This window comes from Gopherus flavomarginatus, chromosome 2 (genome assembly GCF_025201925.1).
Source record: "Gopherus flavomarginatus isolate rGopFla2 chromosome 2, rGopFla2.mat.asm, whole genome shotgun sequence".
In the NCBI taxonomy this organism is placed as follows: domain Eukaryota; kingdom Metazoa; phylum Chordata; order Testudines; family Testudinidae; genus Gopherus; species Gopherus flavomarginatus.
The window spans coordinates 75,895,821-75,919,180 of NC_066618.1; the positions used below are offsets into that span (position 1 = coordinate 75,895,821).

At 41.3% G+C, this 23,360-nt stretch overlaps 1 protein-coding gene across 4 annotated transcripts in view; it reads left to right on the forward strand.

The window, feature by feature from the left end:
* The first annotated feature begins 238 nt into the window (after positions 1 to 238).
* The window catches only part of RBMS3 (RNA binding motif single stranded interacting protein 3), a 977,979-nt gene continuing 954,857 nt past the window's right edge, over positions 239 to 23,360 (forward strand). For 2 of the 4 annotated variants that reach the window (XM_050938456.1, XM_050938457.1), the window contains exons 1-2: positions 240 to 346; positions 902 to 1,092. In XM_050938456.1, the coding sequence (XP_050794413.1) occupies positions 913 to 1,092 (180 nt within the window). In that variant the 5' untranslated portion in view covers positions 240 to 346; positions 902 to 912. Of the gene's footprint in view, positions 347 to 901; positions 1,093 to 23,360 lie in introns of all 4 variants that reach the window. The other 2 variants (XM_050938458.1, XM_050938459.1) reach the window with 2 other exon arrangements.

Here is a 23,360-nt window from a genome sequence, read left to right on the forward strand (position 1 = left end):
TTTACACAGGATTTTTCTCTCTCTCTCCAATATTTTATTTATTTGGTTTTTTAACAATAAAACTGGGGAACCAGTGGCTGGTACTGGTTTAGATTTCCTGCCTGAATTTGCTCTTGTTTTTCTCCTTACTCCAGTTCTCCTTGTGCAATGCTGCGTGGCGCTGGCAGACTGAGAGAGAGGGAGCTCCAGTCACACACATACACATAGACCACGGAGAGGAGATTAACATCAAGGAGACCACGTTTGCTATAGAAGGGAGGTGGGGTTGGCCGGGGTGTGGGGGGGAAATAAAGGCAACAATCGGATAAATGCTCGTCTGTCTCCTCGTCACCAGCACCTTGCTCAGGTCTGAATTCGCTTCTTTTCCTTTGCTGTATTGTGCTTGCCTAGGATCTGGATAGGAGACGGAGGGCGGGGGGAGGGGAGAAAGGGGGAGGTTTAACTTTTACTTGACATTACCGGGTTATTGTCAGTTTCACTGTGTTAAATCCCAGCGATTTCCCCTCGCCCCTCTCCCCCACCTCCCCCCCCACCGCAGTTTAGCTCCCGCCAGTTAACTTTGTTCAAAGGGCTGCAGCCAAAAAGGCTTGTCCGGGCCTGGGACATAGATAACATAAAGTAAATAATCACCACAATTAGACTGGGGCAGGGAGTTGATCTTAGTCGCTAAAGATCTGCTTAGTTAGCGTTTGCTGTTTAGGGGCGATTGAAGGCCATCGCACCAAGGACACACACACACACACACACGCTAGATACAAAAGTCTGGAGGATCTAGGGGGGAATTGCAGCCACCGGATCGGTGCAGAAGAAGCAACCACAGCCATGCGTGCCACGGCCTCCTGAAAAAAGAAAGACGCTGGGTGGTGGAAAGTATTTTGTCTGCTTTTGTCTTGAAATACAGTGAATTGGAAGATGGAGATGGATGTTAAGGGAGTTTCTCAGTGCCCAGAGCCCATCCCCCACTCGCAGGGATCTGGAGGCTGTCAGCAGCAGCAGCAGCAACAGCAGGATGGGCAGGCAGGGGAAAGTGCAACTGCTAGTGACAGTAATAATCCAGAGAAGAGGCAAAACAGTGAGAAAGAAGACAAAAAGGTAGGTCCGCCGCCTTTAAAACGGGCATCGCCAAGCACAGCAGAGAAGCCTTCCTTTATAAACTACGATCGCTTGCAGTTAGATAGGAAATTAGAGTAGGGGTGGGAATCCATTCTGTAGGGAATGAAGAGGAGGATGACTTTGGGAAGTGAAAGCATCTAGCCTTACTAGGAAGAAGTGTACCCTGATTATTGTTATGATGTTTTATTATTATTAAAGATGGTTATTTTCTTTTTAAATGTAAAGAAGAGAGGTATAAAGACAGAGTGGAAGGTTAAGGACAAGGGAAATGAGGAGGGTCATAGCAAAATAGCAATGAATAGAAAGCACTTCTCTGCCCATTCAAACATAAATGATATGCATTTGTCTCAAATGCATTGTTCTATGTACAGTGCGTTGAAAGTGTCTTTACAGAGCTTGGATTAGGAGAAATTGAAAATGATAAAATGTTGGCACTAAAGTTTACCTTACTTTCAGGATTTAGTACGGTGAGTGCCTCTTCACCCGTACCATCCTTTTTTAGCTAAGGGCAAGAGGTGAGTTACCTGTAAGGAAAGAAGCCTAGTAAATCTGTTTCTTCAACCCTGCTGTGTCATTGTAGACTAGGGGACAGCTGCTTACTACTGTACTGAATGAAAATCTTTATGTAACTGAGATCAATGAGAAATGGGTCAAATTGCATTCTTTGGTGCTTATATATCTTCTGCTAAATGAATCATAAAGTAAGGAGAATGGAGTAGAAAATATTGCCATTAAGATAATGTTAGTGGAGTGCATTGATCAGTGCTTTTGTCTGTAGGCATTGTCTTCATTTCCATTAATATTTCCCAGCATGAGTTTACTTAACTGAAGCTTATAAATTGTATGTGTATAGATACGTAACAGACACATACTGACAAATGCATAAGTTTTAATATAATAATGAATTTTGCATTCTATGTAAAATTAATGATAAAAAATTCTTAAAGTTTCATTGAAATCTGTGCAGTTTTCTAAGTGAATAGAGATCACATGAATAAATTTTAATCATGTTTCAAAATGTTGCATTGCACTAGAAGTGAGCCGTGTTTCATAAAGTAGTTTTACTATTAGTACAATTTTATTTTATGTTAGAAATGTGTAAGGAAACACTTATACAATGAAACAATGTAAACCAGTAATTAAATAAATTAGTGCAATAACTATGTCAGGCCACATACTTATAGAGCTAGAGTTAGATTATCTTGAATATTTTGAAATCATTTTTGTGTCTTTTACTGGAGATATAGCTGAGATACTTTTTGATTTGTTGACCATCTTGTAAAATCAGTACAATTGTTTTATTAAAAAACAATATATTAAAGATTAATAATTTGAGTATGGCTAAATAAGGTGAATAAAAGGTTTTTATTTTTTTAAATGATAACTGATGGCTTTAAATTTCTAATATATGTAGATAGCATTTCAGTCTCCCTTGAGTGTATGAATATTTAATTCTGTCACGAATACATATTACTGTAACATATTTAAATGACTGTGTATGTTCAGTTTTAGGAATCATTTTTGTGCATGATGTTACTAACAGAACTTTAAATGTATTCCTTCAATATTAGTTTACAGAATAATTAATATGTAATGCTAATGCTGTCATTTTCATATGTCTTGGCTGAGCCAATGCCTTGAGCATTTAAAAATCCTGCCATCAGCAGAAATGTATGTTCAGTAGTTACTTTTTGATGCATCACATAGTCTGTCTAATGTTCTACCAGCAAGGAAGGCAAATAACACATATGACTGTAGGTGAAATGAGTACTAGAAAAGACTTGACTACAGTTAGCTAATTAACAGGTGTAGGTAACTGAGTATTCTACGGATGTTTTCCTATACATTTGTCAGCAATTGCTTGACTTAGAATCAAAATACTTTTTCTTCTAGGTGTAGTCTTTCAAAGGTATTTTGATGTGTCCTTTTCTTACCCAACATGGGTTCTATTTTAACCCTGCTGTTGCCAAAAGTATTTGCAGTGCCTGCAGGTTACATTTGTGGGGAGCGCTATGCTATTTCAAACCTCACTAACTGTATGAATCTTTTCTGGATGCTTTTCCAGGACAATTTATACTTCTCATTAATGCCAAATTCTTTTGTGTCCCTTAAGAAACAATTGCATTGAAAATGTGGGGAAAAGTCATTAAAATGGTAATATAGTCCAACACATTTTATATTAACATGGGAAAATAATACTTTTCTATATCAAAATCCAAAAAACCCCAAATATTGCATGAAATATCATATAAGATTCTTCTAAACGGACAGAAATAAGATGATCTTTGCTTATTTAACTATTAAATAGACATCAAGGGCAGCTTGATTAAGAGCTGCATTTCATAGCTATAAAGCACCCCACATAACTAACAATGAGATCTCCTGGCATATTATAGATAGATACTCACACACACACATTTTTCCTAAAATTTTCCAAAAATTAGGATTTCAGGGTATCTCAGGATTCCACCTTTAGCCCTTGCTTCCCAGGATTTTACCTGAGTAATAAAAAGCATTATGTTTTAGGGTCCATTTCCACTTTCACTCAAGACAATAGAAGTTTTGCCATTGACCTAAGCGGGAGCTGGATCAGGCTCATGACCAGTAAAGCTATGTTTTTCACAGTATCTCAAAATGAAACCTTGTCAAATCAACTGCCTACTGAAAATAGACATACCTTTGAATTTTGCAGGATACCCCATTACAAAGGTGTCTCAATGTCTTTTTAGTGGATCTCAGGTTTCTCTGGTCCACCAAACATTCTGAAAGCTGGTAGGCTCCAATCTAGTAAAACATCAAAACACATGCTTACTTTTAAATTTGTGATTAGTCCCATTGACTTCAGTGAGACTACTCACATGCTTACAGTTATAATAGAGGAGTGGTATCTTTGAAAGCATTTATTTAGTCAAGGATTTGGCTGTGAAAGATGTCTGTGGTAATAGCAACTTGTGACCCATGTCTCTATACATGCTAGAACAGACACTAAGCTAAAAAAAATTAAATTTAGGCAACTAAAGAAAGACTTTTAGGTCCTTACTGAGACACCTACAGAATAACATTCTGATTTTCAAAGATGCTGAGCAGCTGCATCTCCAGACCTATGGGTTTTCAACACCTTTGAAAATCAGGCTCTTCAGTAGGTGTCTACATAGGGATTTAAGTGCCTAACTTAACACATCTAAGTTGGAAATTTTTGTTCTATTTTTTATTTTAAACAATGAGGATAAAACTTCCATAATTCAATTTTTTTAAGTATGTACAAAAGAACCCAGTGCATTTACAGGCATATCCACGTCTTCCACGTTATACCTAGACTGCAGATGCAAAAACCCCTTGAAACAGCTGCACATTGAAGAACTTTCTGCATATTTACATGAAAATAAGTATAATAAAGTTACAAGAAAAATAAGCCTATTTGGGCTGGGTACATTGTATTCTAGTTCAAAAGCTATTGTGCTGGTGCTTGATATAGGAATTCTGAAGTGCTTTGTGTGCTTATTTGGATGCCATTACTCAGAATGCTCTTCTACCTCATACCTATGTGAGAGTGCTGCTAGTGTGTAAGCTCTGAGAGGAAAAAGACCATGCTTTGAGCATACTGTTGAATGCATTCAGTATTAGGTGGAAATTACCTCTTTATAGAAACCCAGAAAGGACCACAGCCTTTTAAATTACCTTTTTCTCCATATTCTCTCCTTTCTTTAGAGGTAGGGGGCGGGGAAGGGTTGTTTGTTTTTAAATACAAAGGCATCCTTTTGCATGTGGCATCTTAGGACTCCAGCATTTGATATAACTTCTGCACCGCTCCTCTGTGTTTGATGTACTCTCAACTCAGATACATTTATTGCGTGTATCTCAACTTCTACTGGAATCTACAATTCTACCTTAATTGTATATTGTCATGAGAAGGTACAAATATTTTCTATCAGTGTATGTTACTTCTAGCCAGGGCCGTCCTTAGGTATACGCAGCATGCACAGCTGCATAGGGCCCCAAATTTCATGGTGCCGTAGGCAGCTGCATGCTGCATATGCAGCAGCACCAGCCCCGGTGACCGGCCCTATCCCTCGGCTGGCCTCCCCCTGCAAGAAGCAGGGCCGTCCCTAGGGGGCTGTGGGGCCCCGACAACTCCCTCCTTCCTGCCTCTTACCCTTCCCCTCTGCTCTGCCCGGTCCCGTCCCCATTCCACCTCTTCCCCCAGCAACCCCGCACTCACTGGCAGCGGCGGGAAGCGGAGCAACCCAGCCCCAGCCTGCTCTACTCTGCCAGCTCCCAGCCGCGGCGCTCTGCTTCCCGCCTCTGGTCAGTGCGGGGAAAAGATCGTCCCCTGCACTCACCGGTGGCAGGGAGTGGAGAGACACAGCCCCAGCCTGCTCCACTCCCTTGCCCTGGCCCCAGTCATGTCGCTCGAGTTGGGGAAAGGACCGCCCCCTGGCTCTCACCAGTGGTGGGAAGCGGAGTGTTGCAGCTGGGAGCTGGTGGAGTAGAGTGGGCTGGGGCCTGGCTGCTCCATTTCCCGCTGCTGCCGGTGAGTGGGGGATCCCTTCCCCCAAACTCCCTCCCCCGAGCGACATGGCTGGGGCCGGGGCGAGGGAAGTGGAGCAGGCTGCTCCCAGCACCCTACTAATCCCCGAGGCTACTCTGGGCCTATGGGCCCCCCAAAAGTGGCCCCCCCAGAGCTCCTGCCTCCCAGACCCTGGGGGAGGGAGACCTGGGGCCCCACAATGCCCTCTGTGGGGGGGCTGCTTGTGTAGGGCACCCAAATGGCTATGGACAGTCCTCCTTCTAGCTGCTACTTAATTGCTAAGCACTAGCTGTCATCTCCATGGGGGCTAGTCTAGTGGGTGGAGCTGGAGTCAGCCTGGAACCAGAGCTTTAGACTCATAGACTTTAGGGTCAGAAGGGACCAATGTGATCATCTAGTCTGACCTCCTGCACAAAGTAGGCCACAGAACCCTACCCATCCACTTCTATAACAAACCCCAAACCTATGTCCAAGTTATTGAAGTCTTCAAATTGTGGTTTGAAGACCTCAAGCTGCAGAGACTCCACCAGCAAGTGACCCATGTGCCACGCTGCAGAGAAAGGCGAAAAACCTCCAGGGCCTCTGCCAATCTGCCCCAGAGGAAAATTCCTTCCCGACCCCAAATATAGCGATCAGCTAAACCCTGAGCATGTGGGCAAGACTCACCAGCCAGCACTCAGGAAAGAATTCTCTGCAGTAACTCAGATCCCATCCCATCCAACATCCCATCACCGACCACTGGGCATACTTATCTGCTGATAATCAAAGATCAATTGCCAAAATTAAGCTATCCCATCATACCATCCCTTCCATAAACTTATCAAGCTTAGTCTTAAAGCCAGATATGTCTTTTGCCCCCACTACTCCCCTTGGAAGGCTGTCCCAGAACTTCACTCCTCTAATGGTTAGAAACCTTCGTCTAATTTCAAGTCTAAATTTCCTAGTGTCCAGTTTATACCCATTTGTTCTTGTGTCTACATTGGTACTAAGCTTAAATAATTCCTCTCCCTCTCTAATATTAATCCCTCTGATATATTTATAAAGAGCAAGCATATCCCCCCTCAGCCTTCTTTTGGCTAGACTAAACAAGCCAAGCTCTTTGAGTCTCCTTTCATATGACAGGTTTTCCATTCCTCGGATCATCCTAGTAGCCCATCTCTGAACCTGTTCCAGTTTGAATTCATCCTTCTTAAACATGGGAGACCAGAACTGCACACAGTATTCCAGGTGAGGTCTCACCAGCGCCTTATATAACAGAACTAACACCTCCTTATCTTTCCTGGAAATACCTCGCCTGATGCATCCTAAAACCGCATTAGCTTTTTTAAGGGCCATATCACATTGGCGGCTCATAGTCAGCCTGTGATCAACCAATACTCCAAGATCCTTCTCCTCCTCTGTTGCTTCCAACTGATGTGTCCCCAATGTATATCTAAAATTCTTATTATTAATCCCTAAGTGCATGACCTTGCACTTTTCACTATTAAATTTCATCCTATTACTATCACTCCAGTTTACAAGGTCATCCAGATCTTCCTGTATGATATCCCGGTCCTTCTCTGTGTTAGCAAAACACCCCAGCTTTGTATCATCCACAAACTTTATTAGCACATTACCGCTTTTTGTGCCAAGATCAGTAATAAAAAGGTTAAATAAGATTGGTCCCAAAATTGATCCTTAAGGAACTCCACTAGTAACCTCCTTCCAGCCTGACAGTTTGCCCTTCAGTATGACCCGTTGGAGTCTCCCCTTTAACCAGTTCCTTATCACCTTTCAGTTTTCATATTGGTCCCCATCTTTTCCAATTTAACTAATAATTCCCCATGTGGAACCGTGTCAAATGCCTTACTGAAATCGAGGTAAATTAGGTCTACTGCATTTCCTTTGTCTAAATAATCTGTCACCTTCTCAAAGAAGGAGATCAGGTTGGTTTGGCACGATCTACCTTTAGTAAAACCATGTTGTAATTTGTCCCAATTACCATTGACCTCAATGTCCTTAACTACTTTCTCCTTCAAAATTTTTTCTAAGACCTTACATACTACAGATGTCAAACTAACAGGCCTATAGTTACTCGGATCACTTTTTTTCCCTTTCTTAAAGATAGGAACTATGTTAGCAATTCTCCAGTCATACAGTACAACCCCTGAGTTTACCGATTCATTAAAAATTCTCGCTAACAGGCTTGCAATTTCATGCGCCAGTTCCTTTAATATTCTTGGATGAAGATTGTTTGGGCCCTCCGATTTTGTCCCATTAAGCTGTTCAAGTTTGGCTTCTACCTCAGATGTGTAACATCCACCTCCATATCCTCATTCCCATTTGTCATCCTTCCATTATCCCTAAGTTCCTCATTAGCCTTATTAAAGACTGAGGCAAAGTACTTATTTAGATATTGGGCCATGCCTAGGTTATCCTTAACCTCCTTTCCATCCTCAGTGTTTAGCGGTCCCACTTCTTCTTTCTTTGTTTTCTTCTTATTTATATGGCTATGAAACCTTTTACTATTGGTTTTAATTCCCTTTGCAAGGTCCAACTCTACTTGGCTTTTAGCCTTTCTCAGTTTATCCCTACATGTTCTGACCTCACTAAGGTAGCTTTCCTTGCTAATCCCACCCTTCTTCCACTCCTTGTAGGCTTTCTGCTTTTTCTTAATCACCTCTCCGAGATGCTTTCTCATCCAGCTTGGTCTACAACTCCTGCCTATGGTTTTTTTTCCCCTTTCTTGGGATGCAGGCTTCTGATAGTTTTTGCAGCTGCGACTTAAAGTAATTCCAGGCCTCCTCTGCATTTAGATCCACAAGTTCTGGTCAGAAGCCTGGAAAGGAAGCAGGGCTGGAGCAAGGCAGGAGCAGAAGGGAACAGGACTGGAGTAAGCTGGGAACAAGGCTGGAGCAAGGTCTGTTGTAGCAGCAAGCTGAAGAATCTGCCTAGTTGCACAGACAACTTCCTGGTGTCCCCTCCAGGCATAGGTAGTGTGCGTGGACCAATCAAGGACCCTGAGAGCACTGTCAATCAGGCCTTCTGTGGATGGCATATCCTGTGGTACTTGGGCCCACAAAGCTGAGAACCTGTTAATGGCTGCTCTGGAACAGCTGGTGGGTGATAGCATAAAGGTAGTAGTTGCTTAGCACCAGCAGATCCAGGTTCTAGACACGTGGATCCTCATACTAGCTTTTCCTGGTTGTTGCCAGCTTTATCGGGTGTTTTGAGAAGCTATTTCAGTTTGCTGTTATACCTTAAGCGGATGTGTCAAATAATAAAAACCTAAGTAAAAGAATATGTATTTAGAATCATTTTATTTACAAGTGGTGTATCTAGAGCCCAGCAAGAGAAGAATGAGGTCTTATACCATTTTTACATTAGTTTTAAGTATTAGGTAACAGTTGTAGAGGTGGGGAATTAACTTCTGAGGTCTCTCAAACATTGATAATAAAGCAACATTCAGGGTACATCAAACACACAGGAGTAGTGCAGAAGTCATATCAAATGCTGGAGTCCTATAATGCCACATATAAAGGTATGTCTTTGTACTTAGAAATAAACAAAAAATCTCCCTAAAACAAAGGAGACAGTATGGAGAAAATGGTAATATTCAAAGGCTGTGGTCTTTTCTGGTACATTGATAGAATTCCCAGGTAAGTTTTGTAAAGTTTTATGAAGCATTGGGCACTCTGCAAGTGGAGTATTTTCTTCTTCTTTGACTCTCATCCTTCAGCTCAGCTGCAATGGGGCCAAATGATTTCTTTCCATCACTTTTCGTTTTGTGCCAGCTTCACCGCTTTTTTCATTTATAAACCTTTTGTTCTATGTCATTCTTCATTATGTCTATCCAATACATTCTGGGTCATCTTCTATTGCTAATTCCTCCTTGCACTCTGGTATGTATTGCCAGGTATAGTATCCTTTTTGGGTCCATTCTTGACACTTCTCCAAACCATCTCAATCATCCTTCTTGAATCTTGTGTAAAAACATTATTTTATGCCCTAGCCATTTTCTTGTCACTTCATTTTTTATTTTCTGCAGTCTTGAAACTCTCAGTATTCCCCACAACCAGTTCAATTCTTCAGTCAATATATTTCATTCATTGTCTTCCCTCATACTTCAACATTTAGATCCATACAGCAGTATCAGCATAACCGTTGTCTCAGATACACTGTTTTTTTGGTTTTATCTAAATGTTCTTAGCCTTTCAAATCTGCAGTTTTCCAAACACTGTAGTGGCTAGTCTGATTCTACTTTTTATATCTTCTTTACAGTTCCTATTCTTTAATACTAGTCCTCCAAGGCAAACAGATTTTTCTGTGTGTGTTCTAGTTCTTTGCCTCTAACTCCTTCCTCTAACTCTTTGCCTCTATCTCTTCCTCTTGTCTTCCAGTTGCCATATTTTTTTCTTCTCCATACTGATCTTCAATCCAAAGTTTCTGCTTTCCTGGTCCACCTGGTCAGTTATTCTCTGTAAAACTTCCTTGGTCAGTGAAATGAATTCAGTATCATCTGTGACTCTAATGTGATTTACGTCCTCCCATATAATATGACTCCTCTTTTTTCATCTCTCAGTGCTACATCCATTACTGCTTCCAGTACCAAGCTGAACAAATCTGGTGATAGGGAAATATACTATTTAAAAATGATTCTCCCCTTGAATAAATAGCAAGAGAATTTTTTGGCAAAGAGTGAGCAGCTGTTTAAATTTTTCATCTAAATGATCAATAAGAGGATGAAGCTTGAAAAGCCAATCACACAGTGAATGGTTCCTGGGACAAGCACAGATATTTTCATTGTAATGTTGGAATTTCATTAAAACTTGGTACTATTTCTAGTCATACTCATTACAGAGGGAAATGAGGTGCATGTGTGGATGATTATGTAACAAATCGACAGCCACAAACAATGAACGCCATGGTTGCACTTGAAGCATCAGGGATAGAACTAAGAGCTATCTGCTAAGAAAATACAGGATGTTGGCATTGGGCTAAAGAAGAATTAATAGTTGCTGCAGCAGTATTATTAGGGTGTTGATCCTCTGGAGGGCATGTCACCAGAGGATGTATACTATCATCTTTTGGTTCTGTTTGTACAGCACCTTGTACAATGGGGTCCTGATCCATGGCTGAGGTTCCTATTTATATAAATAAATATTAAATTATAATAATATACACTTGAGTAGGTTTGACATTGCATCCGGTACAGTGTATGATTTAAACAGGTACATACTTGGGCCATGATTCAAAAAAGCAACCTTATTCAGGAAAGCACTTAAGCATATGCTAGTACAGTGGTTGGCCAGCACATGACATATTCCTTCCAGTGAAGTAAAGCTTGTCTAGTGTTCACAGGAGTTCATAACCAACAGTTGGGTGCCAGCTTGTAACAAATTTGTGGCTACAAACAATGGAGATCAATTAAGCTAGAAAGACTAATATCCATGGTGTTACAAACAAAGTATTTCCACTATAGTTGTAGACAGTCATAGTGTTTTTAGGATCTCAGTGCATGTGGTGAACATTTATGATTCCAAGTTGTTTCATGTTGCCCAGATATTTATCATTAAACTGAAATGGAATTGACTAAACCAATTAGAATGCAGAGATGCTGTAGAGTTATTGATACATAAAGTGTTCATTGTTTTTCTCTGTTATACAGTTCCCTGGAGCCTGATTGGTTGTAGGGAATCTCATTCATATAATGACTGTAATTATTTCGCACTAGCTGTACAATATGCAAATCCCTATACTCTGATTGGCTGCCACCATAATTACTCAGAGAATAGGGATTTACATATTCACTGTACAGTTATTTCCCAATAACCCATTCTCAAAAAATACTGATGAGCAAAGAAACTACAACTGAAACTGCTCAAAGGGAAAATAAATAAATAAATGTGTGTTCAAGTAATGCCCAGAGTTCTCAGTGAGGGCCCTGTTGCACTGCGTGCTGTATAATAAAAGACAATCCCTGTTCCAAAGAGCTTAAACATATTAAAGGTCTCCATAATTAATGTCTCCTTTCCTTCTTTCCCCATTACTCTCTTCTCCTATCTCTCTTCCTCGCCCAATTCTATAAGGCTCCTGTCCCTAGAATAACTGTTGTATATTTGTTTAAATTATTTGTTTATATTACTTGCTGATAGAGCAAGGGAAAATTAAGGGAAAAAACATTGTGTGAGAAACTGTGTTAATGAACATATTTTAACTAACACAACATAAAATACAATTTAGCTCTTAGTGCAGACAAGGACAGTCACTTTAAAATGTGCTAGGTAGCCATGATTAACCAGTACAATACAATAATTATTCAATAGCTCATCATGGCCAGCTAACATGTTTTGAAACATGCCTATCCTTTTCATTTAAAAATCTACTAAATAGAACAGTCTTGCTATGTAAATGGTAAATGGTAAGTAAGAAGCTCTATTGAACTCTTTGGGTAAATAAGTGTTGCAGGATAAGGCCCCAAAGCATAGGCTAATAAACAAATAGTTCTTTGGCCTCAGAGTTCAGTTGCTATAAACATCTCAGCCTACAGCTTCAGAGTTTATTTCTGTAAAAAGGATTCACCTTCAGGTAATTGTATTACACAAGTTGGTCAGAGCAACAATATTAGCAATATCTGAAAATATTGTACCAAGAACACACTGTCCACATTAGTTTCAGGTCACCCACAAATAACTATTATGTTTGATTAGAGGGTGGGAAAAAAAGGACTGGAACCTCTGCCTCTTTTATTAACACAGGCTCCCTGTTAATTGATTTCAGCAACTGCCTCAAGCACCACTGACACCTCCTCTTCACCAGTAACTAATGAGGATATTACTAGGACTGTACTAACTGCCAGACTCTTCCAGCAGAAAACGTGTCTCTGAATCCAAACCTAATGCAATTACAAGATTCCTGCATTTGATGAAATGTAATTAAAGTTGTAAATATCTACCAAAATTATTACTTATTATTATATAGCATCATAGATGTGAATTGTGCTCTGCAGAGATTTTAAAAATGCCAGGTCTCTGCCTTGAGCCGTTTACATAGCAAATTAGACAAAACACAGCAGGGATGACTATAAACAGAAGATGGGGAGGTGGGTATGGGAGGACAAAGTAGAAAACAATGTGTCAGTCTACTGTTGAGATACTTTAACACTGGAAGAGTGTGGAAGGAAGCCCAGGGAGAATGTTATTGGTATAGAGCTAACCGAAAGCAGTAGGTTTTGAGTAAGGATTTGAAGGAGGCGGTATATGGTTCACTTTGGGGTCAAGAGAACTTTATGAAGTGGGCATCAGTACAGGAAGTACACATCAGAATCATGCAGTATGGAAAGTCACATCTGGGCCCCATAAACGTTAAAAAGTGCCCTGATGCTACCTTTTAAACTTTATGGAGTGTGTTTTGAGGGCGTGAAGACTTTCTAAGTATCTGGAAACCACTTTTAATAGCTAATTATTTTCCTCCCATCTCTCTTTGCTCCATATTTAATCAAAGGCAAACGTTTGTCCTTACCAAGGTCAGCAGATACTAAAATATTTAGTTTCTAAGGCATGGAGATATGAAAAGCTAAAAAGTAACTTGGAAAATGTCAAGAAATGAAATCATTCTCAGTTTTTGAACCATCATCTTGCCCAAATGCTTCATATGATTTGCTCCAAACTTTGCAGAATAACTCTACTTTGGGTTAAGAGGCGATTTCTGGCAGATTGGTCCAGTATTAGTTACTAGTGGTTGTGTGTGTCTATGAGTGTTTGTAAGTGGAAGCAAGTTTTAACCTCAACTGTGTATAGAGTATTTAATCTCACCCAAATATCTTGCCAATACGTCGCTTCCACAGCTATCCCAGACTATGAGGAGACTAGGATTGCTACATAATCTGGGGCAGCTGTGGCAGTGCTAGGCAATGAGACGTACTGAAAATGTCAGATATTAAACTGACTTGTACCTTAAACTTACCAGTTTTCGTCCATGCATTTATGGGACCCAATTTGTGCATGTGCAAATGATTGCACAACGAAAGATAACCTGGCACATCATTTTCAGAAAAGCCACTTAAGGACTTAATAAATGGATGTGCAGAATTGGTGGGCTTGCTGGCAGGGCCTCAGAGGTAGGCATGTACAGTTTGTTTTCAGATATGTATGGCAGTCATTTATGTATGCACACTTTCACGTGTGATTTTCGTGCATGTGTGCATGTGTTCACATAAATATGGAGCACTTCAATTCAGGGAGGAGTGTGGGTATGTTTGCATGGAGTGAGGAGAAAGGATGAAACCAGAGAGCTTGAGAGGAGGAAAAGGAGGAGGAGGAGGAAGGCATAGTGTTTGGGAAGAGTGCAATGCAAAAGCAAGCAGCAAAGGTACAAGCAAGAATACTGTATCTGAATCCTGCCAACTGGGGAGATGAAAAGGTGATAAAAGGTTACATTTCCGTCCTCCCTGGGTCCTTTACCAAGAGCAGTCCAGTTAGATCTGAGAAATGGGGCCAGTGTGTCAGCTTCCTGAATATGCCAGAAGAGCAGGTTCCTCAAAGTAGAGAAACAAATGATGAACACCTCTATGAGAAGCTGTATGAGGACCTAGAGAGTTAAAGGCAGCACATTTATTTTACATTAGAGGCAATCAAAGCCTGGAAATCTTGCCAATAGGGTCATATCACAGGGCCACCAACAACACCACTGGAATCAGCCAGCCAGTCACCTCTACCTTTGAATCTGAATCTTTCTCATGCTATCAGACATTGCTTAGGGCACAAACAACGCTCTGTCATCCCTATCTATCCTGAGATGCTCTTTGCATGTCCTCTGTTTTGTTAAGTCCCATATATTTTTCCTCTCTAAATATGGTTTGATAGACCATTTCTTCCTGCCAGTCCCTTTTGCATGTTTCTCCAGTTGCCCAGTGGCATGCTTACACTGATTCCTAGGAGTACTTCTTTGGAGTCCTAGTTGCTACATTAGTTTCCCTAAATATAGATAAAAATGCAGGTGTGCTCTGAAATAGCAAAGTTTTTATCTGTCAAGGGATTCTATATTCACGTCTCCAGAGGCCACTCAGAGTGACATAGGCAGCCTATACACACAGGAAATAATCATACTCCATGAACATGATGACATTCTGCAATGCTGAACTGCTGTTCATAGAACCCATTATCCAGAACCATATCATGACTTTTTCCTACTCATACCATACATTCAAGTCCGACAGGACTAATCAAACCTGGACAGATTCAAGTTCAGAGGTACAGGATAAATTTTTCCAAAGGCACTTAAACACACAGTTATATGTTTATAAAGTATTAGTGTGTATTAGTTATACATTGTTCTTCTTTGAGTGATTACACTTGTGCATTCCACTCATGGTGTGTGCACGCCCAGAGCACAGTCACCAGAAATTTTTCCCTTTCTGGTAGCTGCTGAGGCAGCTTGAGCACCCTCTGCTACTGTGTGCCAATAGCACAAATATAAAGAAACAGCTGAGCCCTGCCTCCTCAGTTCCCTCTTACTACCCATGACAGTCGCTGGAATTGGCATCCTTTCTTTGCAAGCTCTCTCAGTGGTCTTCTTTTTCTTTTTCTGTACATAGTTAGTTGTTGTTAGCTGTAGTTATAGTCAATTTTAGTGAAGTTCTGTGGCTTTGTGTTTTACTGGAACTTTTGCCTGTTCCCTAGTGCTAAGGCATGCCTTGTTCACTAGGCTTTAAGCCATGCAGCTCCTGCAACAAGACTATGCCCCTGAGTGTCCCACACTCAAACTACCTCAAGTGCCTGGAAGAAGTTCGCATTGGCAACCATTGCCAGATCTGCAGGGACATTAAGCCTCACATGAAAAAGGGCCAGGAGGCCAGTCTGAAGTTTTTGCTTATGGAGGCAGCACTGAGACCTCCTTCTGAGCCAGGCTGGTCAGACTCGGCACCAAATGCCTCAGCGTTGGTAAGGAGTGCTCTTCCTACCATACTGGAGTTCCAGCACGGATCACCATCCCCAGGGCCTATGAAAAGGTATAAGAAACAGACAGCTGAGAGAGGACAATCCCTGGCACTGAAGACAGCCAGATATGGGGATTAGAGTGTAGTGCAATCTAAATCAAAGTACTTCTCTGCCTCACTACTGCAGAAGTCGACAGCATTGACTCCAGCACCTGTACAGGCACTGTCAAGGACTTGACTTGAACTTAGTCTTATCGAAGCTTATGGGAACACCATTTGAATCATTGGCAACTTGCTCCTTATTATACCTCTCCTGGAAAGTGGTTTTCTTAGCCATTACTTTGGCCAGAGGGGTCTTGGAACTCCATGCCCTCACATCAGAGCCTCCGTATATAATCTTTCTTTAAGATAAGGTGTATTTACGTCCTCACCCCAGTTTCCTCCTGAGAGTGGTTTCACGGTTTCATAGCAGTCAGGCAATTTACCTGTTTTTTACCCAAAGGAGCATGGAAGTAGAAATGAACAGTGTCGTCACTCATGGACATTAGACAAGCCCTAGCTTTCTACATGAAAAGCATTAAACCATTCTGAAGGACCACCCAACTGTTCGTAGCTGTAGCTGTAGCTGACAGGATGAAGAGTCTCCCAATCTCTTCACAGACAGTTTGTCCTGGATCACTTCATGTATTCAAATTTGTTACAGTCTGGAGGGTGTTTCTCCATCAGCTAACCTGACTGTTCATTCCACAAGGTTGCAAGCATCCTCAGCAGCATCCTTAGTGCAGATCCCTATTCAGGATATTTTTAAAGCAGCAACCTGATCATCGGTGCACACATTCTCCTCCAATTATGCCATCACTCAGCATTCCAGAGATTTTGCCAAATTTGGCTGGGCTGTTCTGCAGTCTATGTGTCCATGAACTCCAATCCCTCCACCTAATCAGCTGCTCTGGAGTCACCTAATGTGGAATGCACACGTGTAATCATTCTAAGAAGAAAAAACGGTTACTAACCTTCCTTAACTGTTGTTTTTTGAGATGTGTTGCACATGTCCATTCCATGACCCGCCCTCCTGGCTCTCTACACCGAAGTTTCTGGAAGGAAGGAACTGAGGGGGTTCAGGGTCGGCTGGGTGCTTTTACTGGCACTATTGGCACATGGCAGCAGAGTGCGCTTGAGCCACCTCGACAGATACCATTGAGGGAAACATTTTCAGTAAGTGTACTTGGGGCATGCACACACCTAGAGTGGAATGGATATGTGCAATACATCTCCAATAACAGTTATGGAAGGTTATTAACTGTTTTATCCTAGAATTAACAGGTTACAGAAACTTTCTCAGGTGCCCTTAGCTGATGACACAGAAACCCTGTTTGCAGACCTTCACAGAGGAAAATTCCATTTACATCCTTAGATAGGACATTTGCTATTTTTAAGATACACTTCAAGTGCTTTGATAGATCTGTTGAGCAGTAGTGGCACATTCCATAGCTACAAGAAAATCAACCTGGTAATCTTGTCATGCTGTGTACCTTATGCATTGACATGGAATACCTTCAGTTGCTAAGGCTAAGATTGCCACTGCTAACCAGAGTAAATCTGAGAAGTGGCAGTGGACTACAATGATGACAATAAAAATTCCAGATAGTGGACACTCAATGAGGTGAATTATTAAGGTGAGTTGCTAAATTATTATACAGAAGTGCAGCACACACTATATCTCTCTGTGTGTGAATCATATATACAATGCAAAATATAAATGCTTAAGTTCTGCTTCCCAAGAGGATTTATTATGTAAATAAAGCTACAGAAAACAAAACAGGAAAAAAAGCACCAGTGCAGCAATTATCTTGGAATAATGAATCATACTTAAAAAGTCAAAACAATAGAAAATGCACAAACACAATAATGGGAGCTAGCAATAATCCATACGTAAAATAAGAGGGAAACAAAAGAAGAGCATTACCCTTCTTCCTCCACTCTATTGTTAGTGGCTTTGAGGCTGGCCAAAGGTCCAGCTCTATAGCAGGGCACTGTGACAGCTTCCTGCAGGCTCTGAAGAGTCTAGGGTCACATTCACCATGGCTTAGTCTTCTGCTGAGGCTCCTATGGTATCCTTACTTCTCCAGGTGGAAATGGATGCCAAATTTGAGGCCTGGCGGGAGGCAATGTGTTACCTCTGGTCTTCAATCTGTTGCTGTCCCCTTTTGTCAGACAAGGTGTTTCCCCAACCCCACTCAGAGACTAGCACCAGCATGTGTTGCCAAGCAATTAGTTATTGAGTATAATCCACAAACTGGCTGTGGTGGCGTGTGTGCTACTTTCTCATTTCTAAAACGGTCTGTAGTCTGTTTGCTGCAGGCCTGGATCATATGCTGTATGAATTCCTCAGAGGGAGGAAACACCCCAGCTGAATGGCAGGTTTTGCAGATCTTTGGTCCTCTGGGCTGCTGGTGATTCAGGAAATAATTCAAGGGGATTGGAGTACAGAGACTGGGGTGGGGAGGATTGGTCTTTAATGGGGGTGAAGGAGGAGCTTGCCTGGCATCCCCAGAAGACTCTTAAGAGCTGATTGATGGTGGGCTCTAGTATGGGAATGGAGAGGAAAATGCACTAGTCATAATCCTGATACTGTGCTCCTCTTCTGCAGATGAGTGTGGAGGTCCTTGGTGTGGTGATGATGGTAGGATGTGTCTGCTGGCCTCAGAAGCTTGTGAGGTTGCAGCAAGTTGGTTAGCATTACTGGAATTCTCTCATCATTAACAAGAAAGCCTTTCAGACTGATCAATACCAGCAACACATTTTCTGTCTGACTCCAGGGTACTGTGATGGACACACGGGCAACTAGGAATGCACAGCTTTCTGGAGGAAACCTGGCCTTGAGCAGTTGCATGGGTCTTGTGTCCATATCATGGGTTTAAGTATCAGAGGGGTAGCCGTGTTAGTCTGGATCTGTAAAAGCAGCAAAGAATCCTGTGGCACCTTATAGACTAACAGATGTTTTGGAGCATGAGCTTTCGTGGGTGAATACCCACTTCGTCAGATGCACATAGTGGAAATTTCCAGGGGCAGGTATATATATGCGAGCAAGCTAGAGATAATGAAATTAGTTCAATCAGGGAGGATGAGGCCCTGTTCTAGCAGTTGAGGTATGAAAACCAAGGGAGGAGAAACTGGTTCTGTAATTGGCAAGCCATTCACAGTCTTTGTTTAATCTTGAGCTGATGGTGTCAAATTTGCAGATGAACTGAAGCTCAGCAGTTTCTCTTTGAAGTCTGGTCCTGAAGTTTTTCTGCTGTAGGATGGCCACCTTAAGGTCTGCTATAGTGTGGCCAGGGAGGTTGAAGTGTTCTCCTACTGGTTTTTGTATATTGCCATTCCTAATATCTGATTTGTGTCCGTTTATCCTTTTCCGTAGCGACTGTCCAGTTTGGCCGATGTACATATGTCATAAACAGATAGTTAAGGGTTAATGTCTCTTTTACCTGTAAAGGGTTAACAAACAGGGACCCAAAAACCTGACCAGAGGACCAATCAGGAGACAAGATACTTTCAAATCTCGTGTGGAGGGAAGCCTTTGTTTGTGGGTTTTGGGTTTGGCTTTGTTCTCTTTGGGTCCTGGACGGGGCTAGAGGTGCAACCAGGTTTCTGCCAATCTCCCTGCTACAGTCTCTTGTCTATTCAGAATTGTAAGTAAGAAAAGGCGGTCATAGTCTTTTAATTTGTTTTTTGCCATTTGCATATGTGTACTTGCTGGAAGTAGCTTAAATTGTGTTTCTGCTGGAGAAAGTTTCTTTCTATTGTTTATAAGTTGAAAGACCCTGTAACTTTTTACCATCTAAAGTGCAGAGTTAAACCTTTTACTTTTTTCTTTCTTTTTTATTAAAAGTTTTGCTTTTAAGACCTGTTTGATTTTTCTCTCCTAGTTAAGGCTCAAAGGAAGTGAATCTGTATATACCAGGGAATTAGTGGGGAGAAGGGAAGGATAAATTTCCTCTTTGTGTTAGATTCACACAGCTTGAATCTGTATTGCCTCTGGGTGAGGGGGAAGCAGGGAGGGAAAGGTAAATTTCCTCTTTGTGTTAGATTCACAGAACTTGAATCTGTATTGCCTCTGAGAGATGGGGAGAGAGAAACTTGATCTCTCTGTGTTGTGTTTCAAGGAATTGAATCACGGTATCTCCTAGTGTACTCAGGCAGGAAAGATCTGGGAGGAGGTAAAGAGGTGGGAGGTAATGGTTTATTTCCCTTTGTTGTGAGACTCAAGGAATCTGGGTCTTGGGGTCTCCTGGGAAGGTTTTGGGGGGACCAGAGGGTGTCAGGACCTAAAAATTCCTGATTGGTGGCAGTGCTACAGAATCTATGCTGGTAATTAAGCTTAGAGGACTTTATGCTAGTACCCATATTCTGGACGCTAAGGTCCAGATTTGGGAATTATACTATGACAACATAGCAGAGGGGCATTGCTGGCATATGATGGCGTATATTACATTGGTGGACGTGCAGGTGAATGAACCGGTGATGGTGTGGCTGATCTGGTTAGGCCTGTGATGGTGTCGCTGGTGTAGATATGTGGGCAGAGTTGGCATCAAGGTTTGTTGCATGGATTGGTTCCTGAGCTAGAGTTACTATGGTGCGGTGTGCAGTTACTGGTGAGAATATGCTAGAACAGGGCCTCATCCTCCCTGATTGAACTAACCTCGTTATATATACCTGCCCCTGGAAATTTCTACTACATGCATCTGATGAAGTGGGTATTCACCCATGAAAGCTCATGCTCCAAAACATCTGTTAGTCTATAAGGTGCCACAGTATTCTTTGCTGCTTTTATCATGGGTTTGGGAATGTACAGAGCATTACTGATATTCATGTAATTTTTGTACTTACACAGATAAATAAGGGGAATATATTCTCCCCTTGTCGCTGGCTTTTCTTCTACATGCTGTCCAGACTCACACCCTCCATGTTGTGCCTTGCAGTGAGACAGACCTTATCCTTCTCACATTAGCTTGTGGTCTAGGCAAGAGCCTGTTACCGTGTGGCCAGTTTACCTTTGCCATGCTTATCTTTAGCTCCTGTAAAGTCCTGTGATGTCTCTGCATAGTGCTAGTGCTGCTTCAAATTGCTTATGTCATCCCAAACGTTAGCCTTCTGGGTAGCAGTGAGGTCACCAGAGAGGTCATCAAACAGCCTTTTCGCTTAACGGATGTGCAATATATTCCCTCATCCTGCCAACATCAGATTGAATTTCAGTTGAGAAAGGATGAAGTATAGGATGATGGAAAATATTTTGAATGTTTTTTTTAATTTAACTATATTGCAATAGTTTCCATTTCTACTCAGACTACCAAATATTGTTTTAAAAGGGGGATAATAATACTGACCTCTTTTGTAAAGCACTTTGAGATCTCTGGGTGAAAAGTGCTATACAAGGACTAGGTATTATTGTTGTTGTAAATAAATCATTGTGGTATCATTACCAAAATATCGTATAAGGTGAATCCAACGGTAGAGAAAATTACTTTTTTGAAGTTAATAGCTAAATACATGTGTAGGAGCGTTAGATTATGAGTTCTTTGGGACAAGGACACCATCTACTATAGTGGGGCTTGAACACTGGGTGGGGCTCCTAAGCACTGCCTGGAATACTAATAAATAATAAAACCCAAAGCATTATGATGAATAAGGAATGTAATTAAGACATACAAATGGAGTGCTATATCTTTGAGATCCTATTGACCTTACAGAGCTACAGTAAATTTAAAAAACCTCTTAAATTATATTCTTCTATACCGTGTCAAGAACATTTTTATAGTTTACTGAAAGCAGTATGATATGAAAGTGGAGTTCTAACAAAGTATATCTTTCTAAAACATATTTACAGTAGTTAATAGTTCATATAAAGTACTGGCATAGTAATTGAATTAGAGATTTAAAGTACCTTGAAGAATAAAAACATATTCTGAAGTTGAAACTGTCACCAGAAATTGCATTCCCTCAGAGTGATATGTTTAAAGAGACATTCCATTATAATATAGTCTTTCAAATTCCAAGTGCTCCCTTTTTTTTTTTGCATAGAAGGGTTACATAATAATGTCAAATATTGATATCGATAGTACAGAAGGTTAGCTTGGGTAATCTTTATGTGACTTGAATGCTTTGTTCTATTGCTGTGTGCATCAATATCAAGAGTAATTCTTCTGTGATAGACTCAAGTTGGGTGGTTGATGGTGACATTCTTAAGAAAAGGCCAAATTCTTGTAACTAATATATTTGTCAACAAAAAACAAGCATACACGACATAGTTGTCACATTTTGCTTTCATTTCTTCTGTTTTGTACTTTTAGCTGTGTCATTTTTTTATAATTGCTGTAGCATGTCAGCTCCTTTAAAATGACTGCGTGTCAACTGTTTAGCATACTGACTAAGGGGGCATGGGTATAGGAATTCCACCGTGACCTACCTGCGCTGCTCTCTGTGACATGTGGCTGTTGTATTTTTGGTCACAGTTTTGCCACATTAGCTGGAATCATCAATGTGTGTTTGATGTGGATCCATTCAAGTCAGGAGAGTGAGTTGATTGAACACAAGGGACCAAACAGAGAACAGGAGGAGTGGGATGACATGGTGAATGTATTTAGCAGGCTAGCTGGTGAGGTAGTGATCAGTCAGCACCACGTCTAATCCCCTCTCTGCAATTCAGAGCCTAGCTTGTGAATGTCTGCACAGCCAGGAAACAATTGAACTTAAATTGGTGTAGAACCAATGGAAATTGAAGCCGAAGTTGTTGTCTGTCTTTCTGTCTATCTGTTTATTTATATGGCACGATCACTATAGTATCCTAGCGCCCTTCAAATATTTAAAAACAGAAATAACAATAACCATCTTTCTCTCTGTCATTGCTGACCGCAGATCTTGTGCCGATCAGTGTGAGGCTGAAGTGTCTGGTTTTGGACCTGTGAGAGGTTCTTTTTGCTGGTTACACCATTTTTTTCCAGGTGCTAGCTGGTCTGTTCTCTGTTTATTTTTTCCTAGTTTGACTTGCACTTGGGAGGGATGCAGGTGACTGATTGGACTCATTGGCAGTGGTAGTGAGCTAATAGTGGTGTATCTGTTATCTAAAGGATGGCAAGGCTTCTCCAGTCCTTAGGGTACTGAGTTAAGGTGAGTTGTTGGTAAAAATCACGCATTGCGCTAGATGCCTAAGCTGTGACAAGTGTACTCATCACCCCTGAACATTTGCTGCTGCTGTGCTCTAGAAAGGGGCAAAATTCTGCCCCATAATAGTGAGAATGCAAATGGGAGTTACTAGGTTTTTTAGAGGTGTAATAATAATAATAAGTAACAATTAATAAATAATATATAATATTTGGCTTTCATACAACAGTTTCATCAGCAGATCTCAAAGTGCTTTACAAAGGAGGTCATTATCATTAAGTGTTGGGTACAAACAGGCTGGGTGAGTAGACCTGCTGGAGATTACAATTTGCAGCCAAAGCAAGGCTTTGTGTGAACTGTCTGAGAGACACCTCTTCTCATTCAGGTGAGAGGCAGCACCACTGAGAAACCTAGGCAGTTGAGGGCAGGCTGACTGTGTTACATTTTTCCCTTGTTGGAAGAGAGGAGTTAAGGGTGTAAGGAAGTGTGAGATGCCCCTTCATGTTAGGAGGATACAGAGAAGACAGTATGCAGCCTGAATAAGGGGCAAACTCTAGCAGGAGTCAGTTGTACAAGGAGAAAATCTTCTTTGCAAATGTTCCGGCTGCTTTCACTAACTCTCTTCATAAGGGGAATGTGGAACAT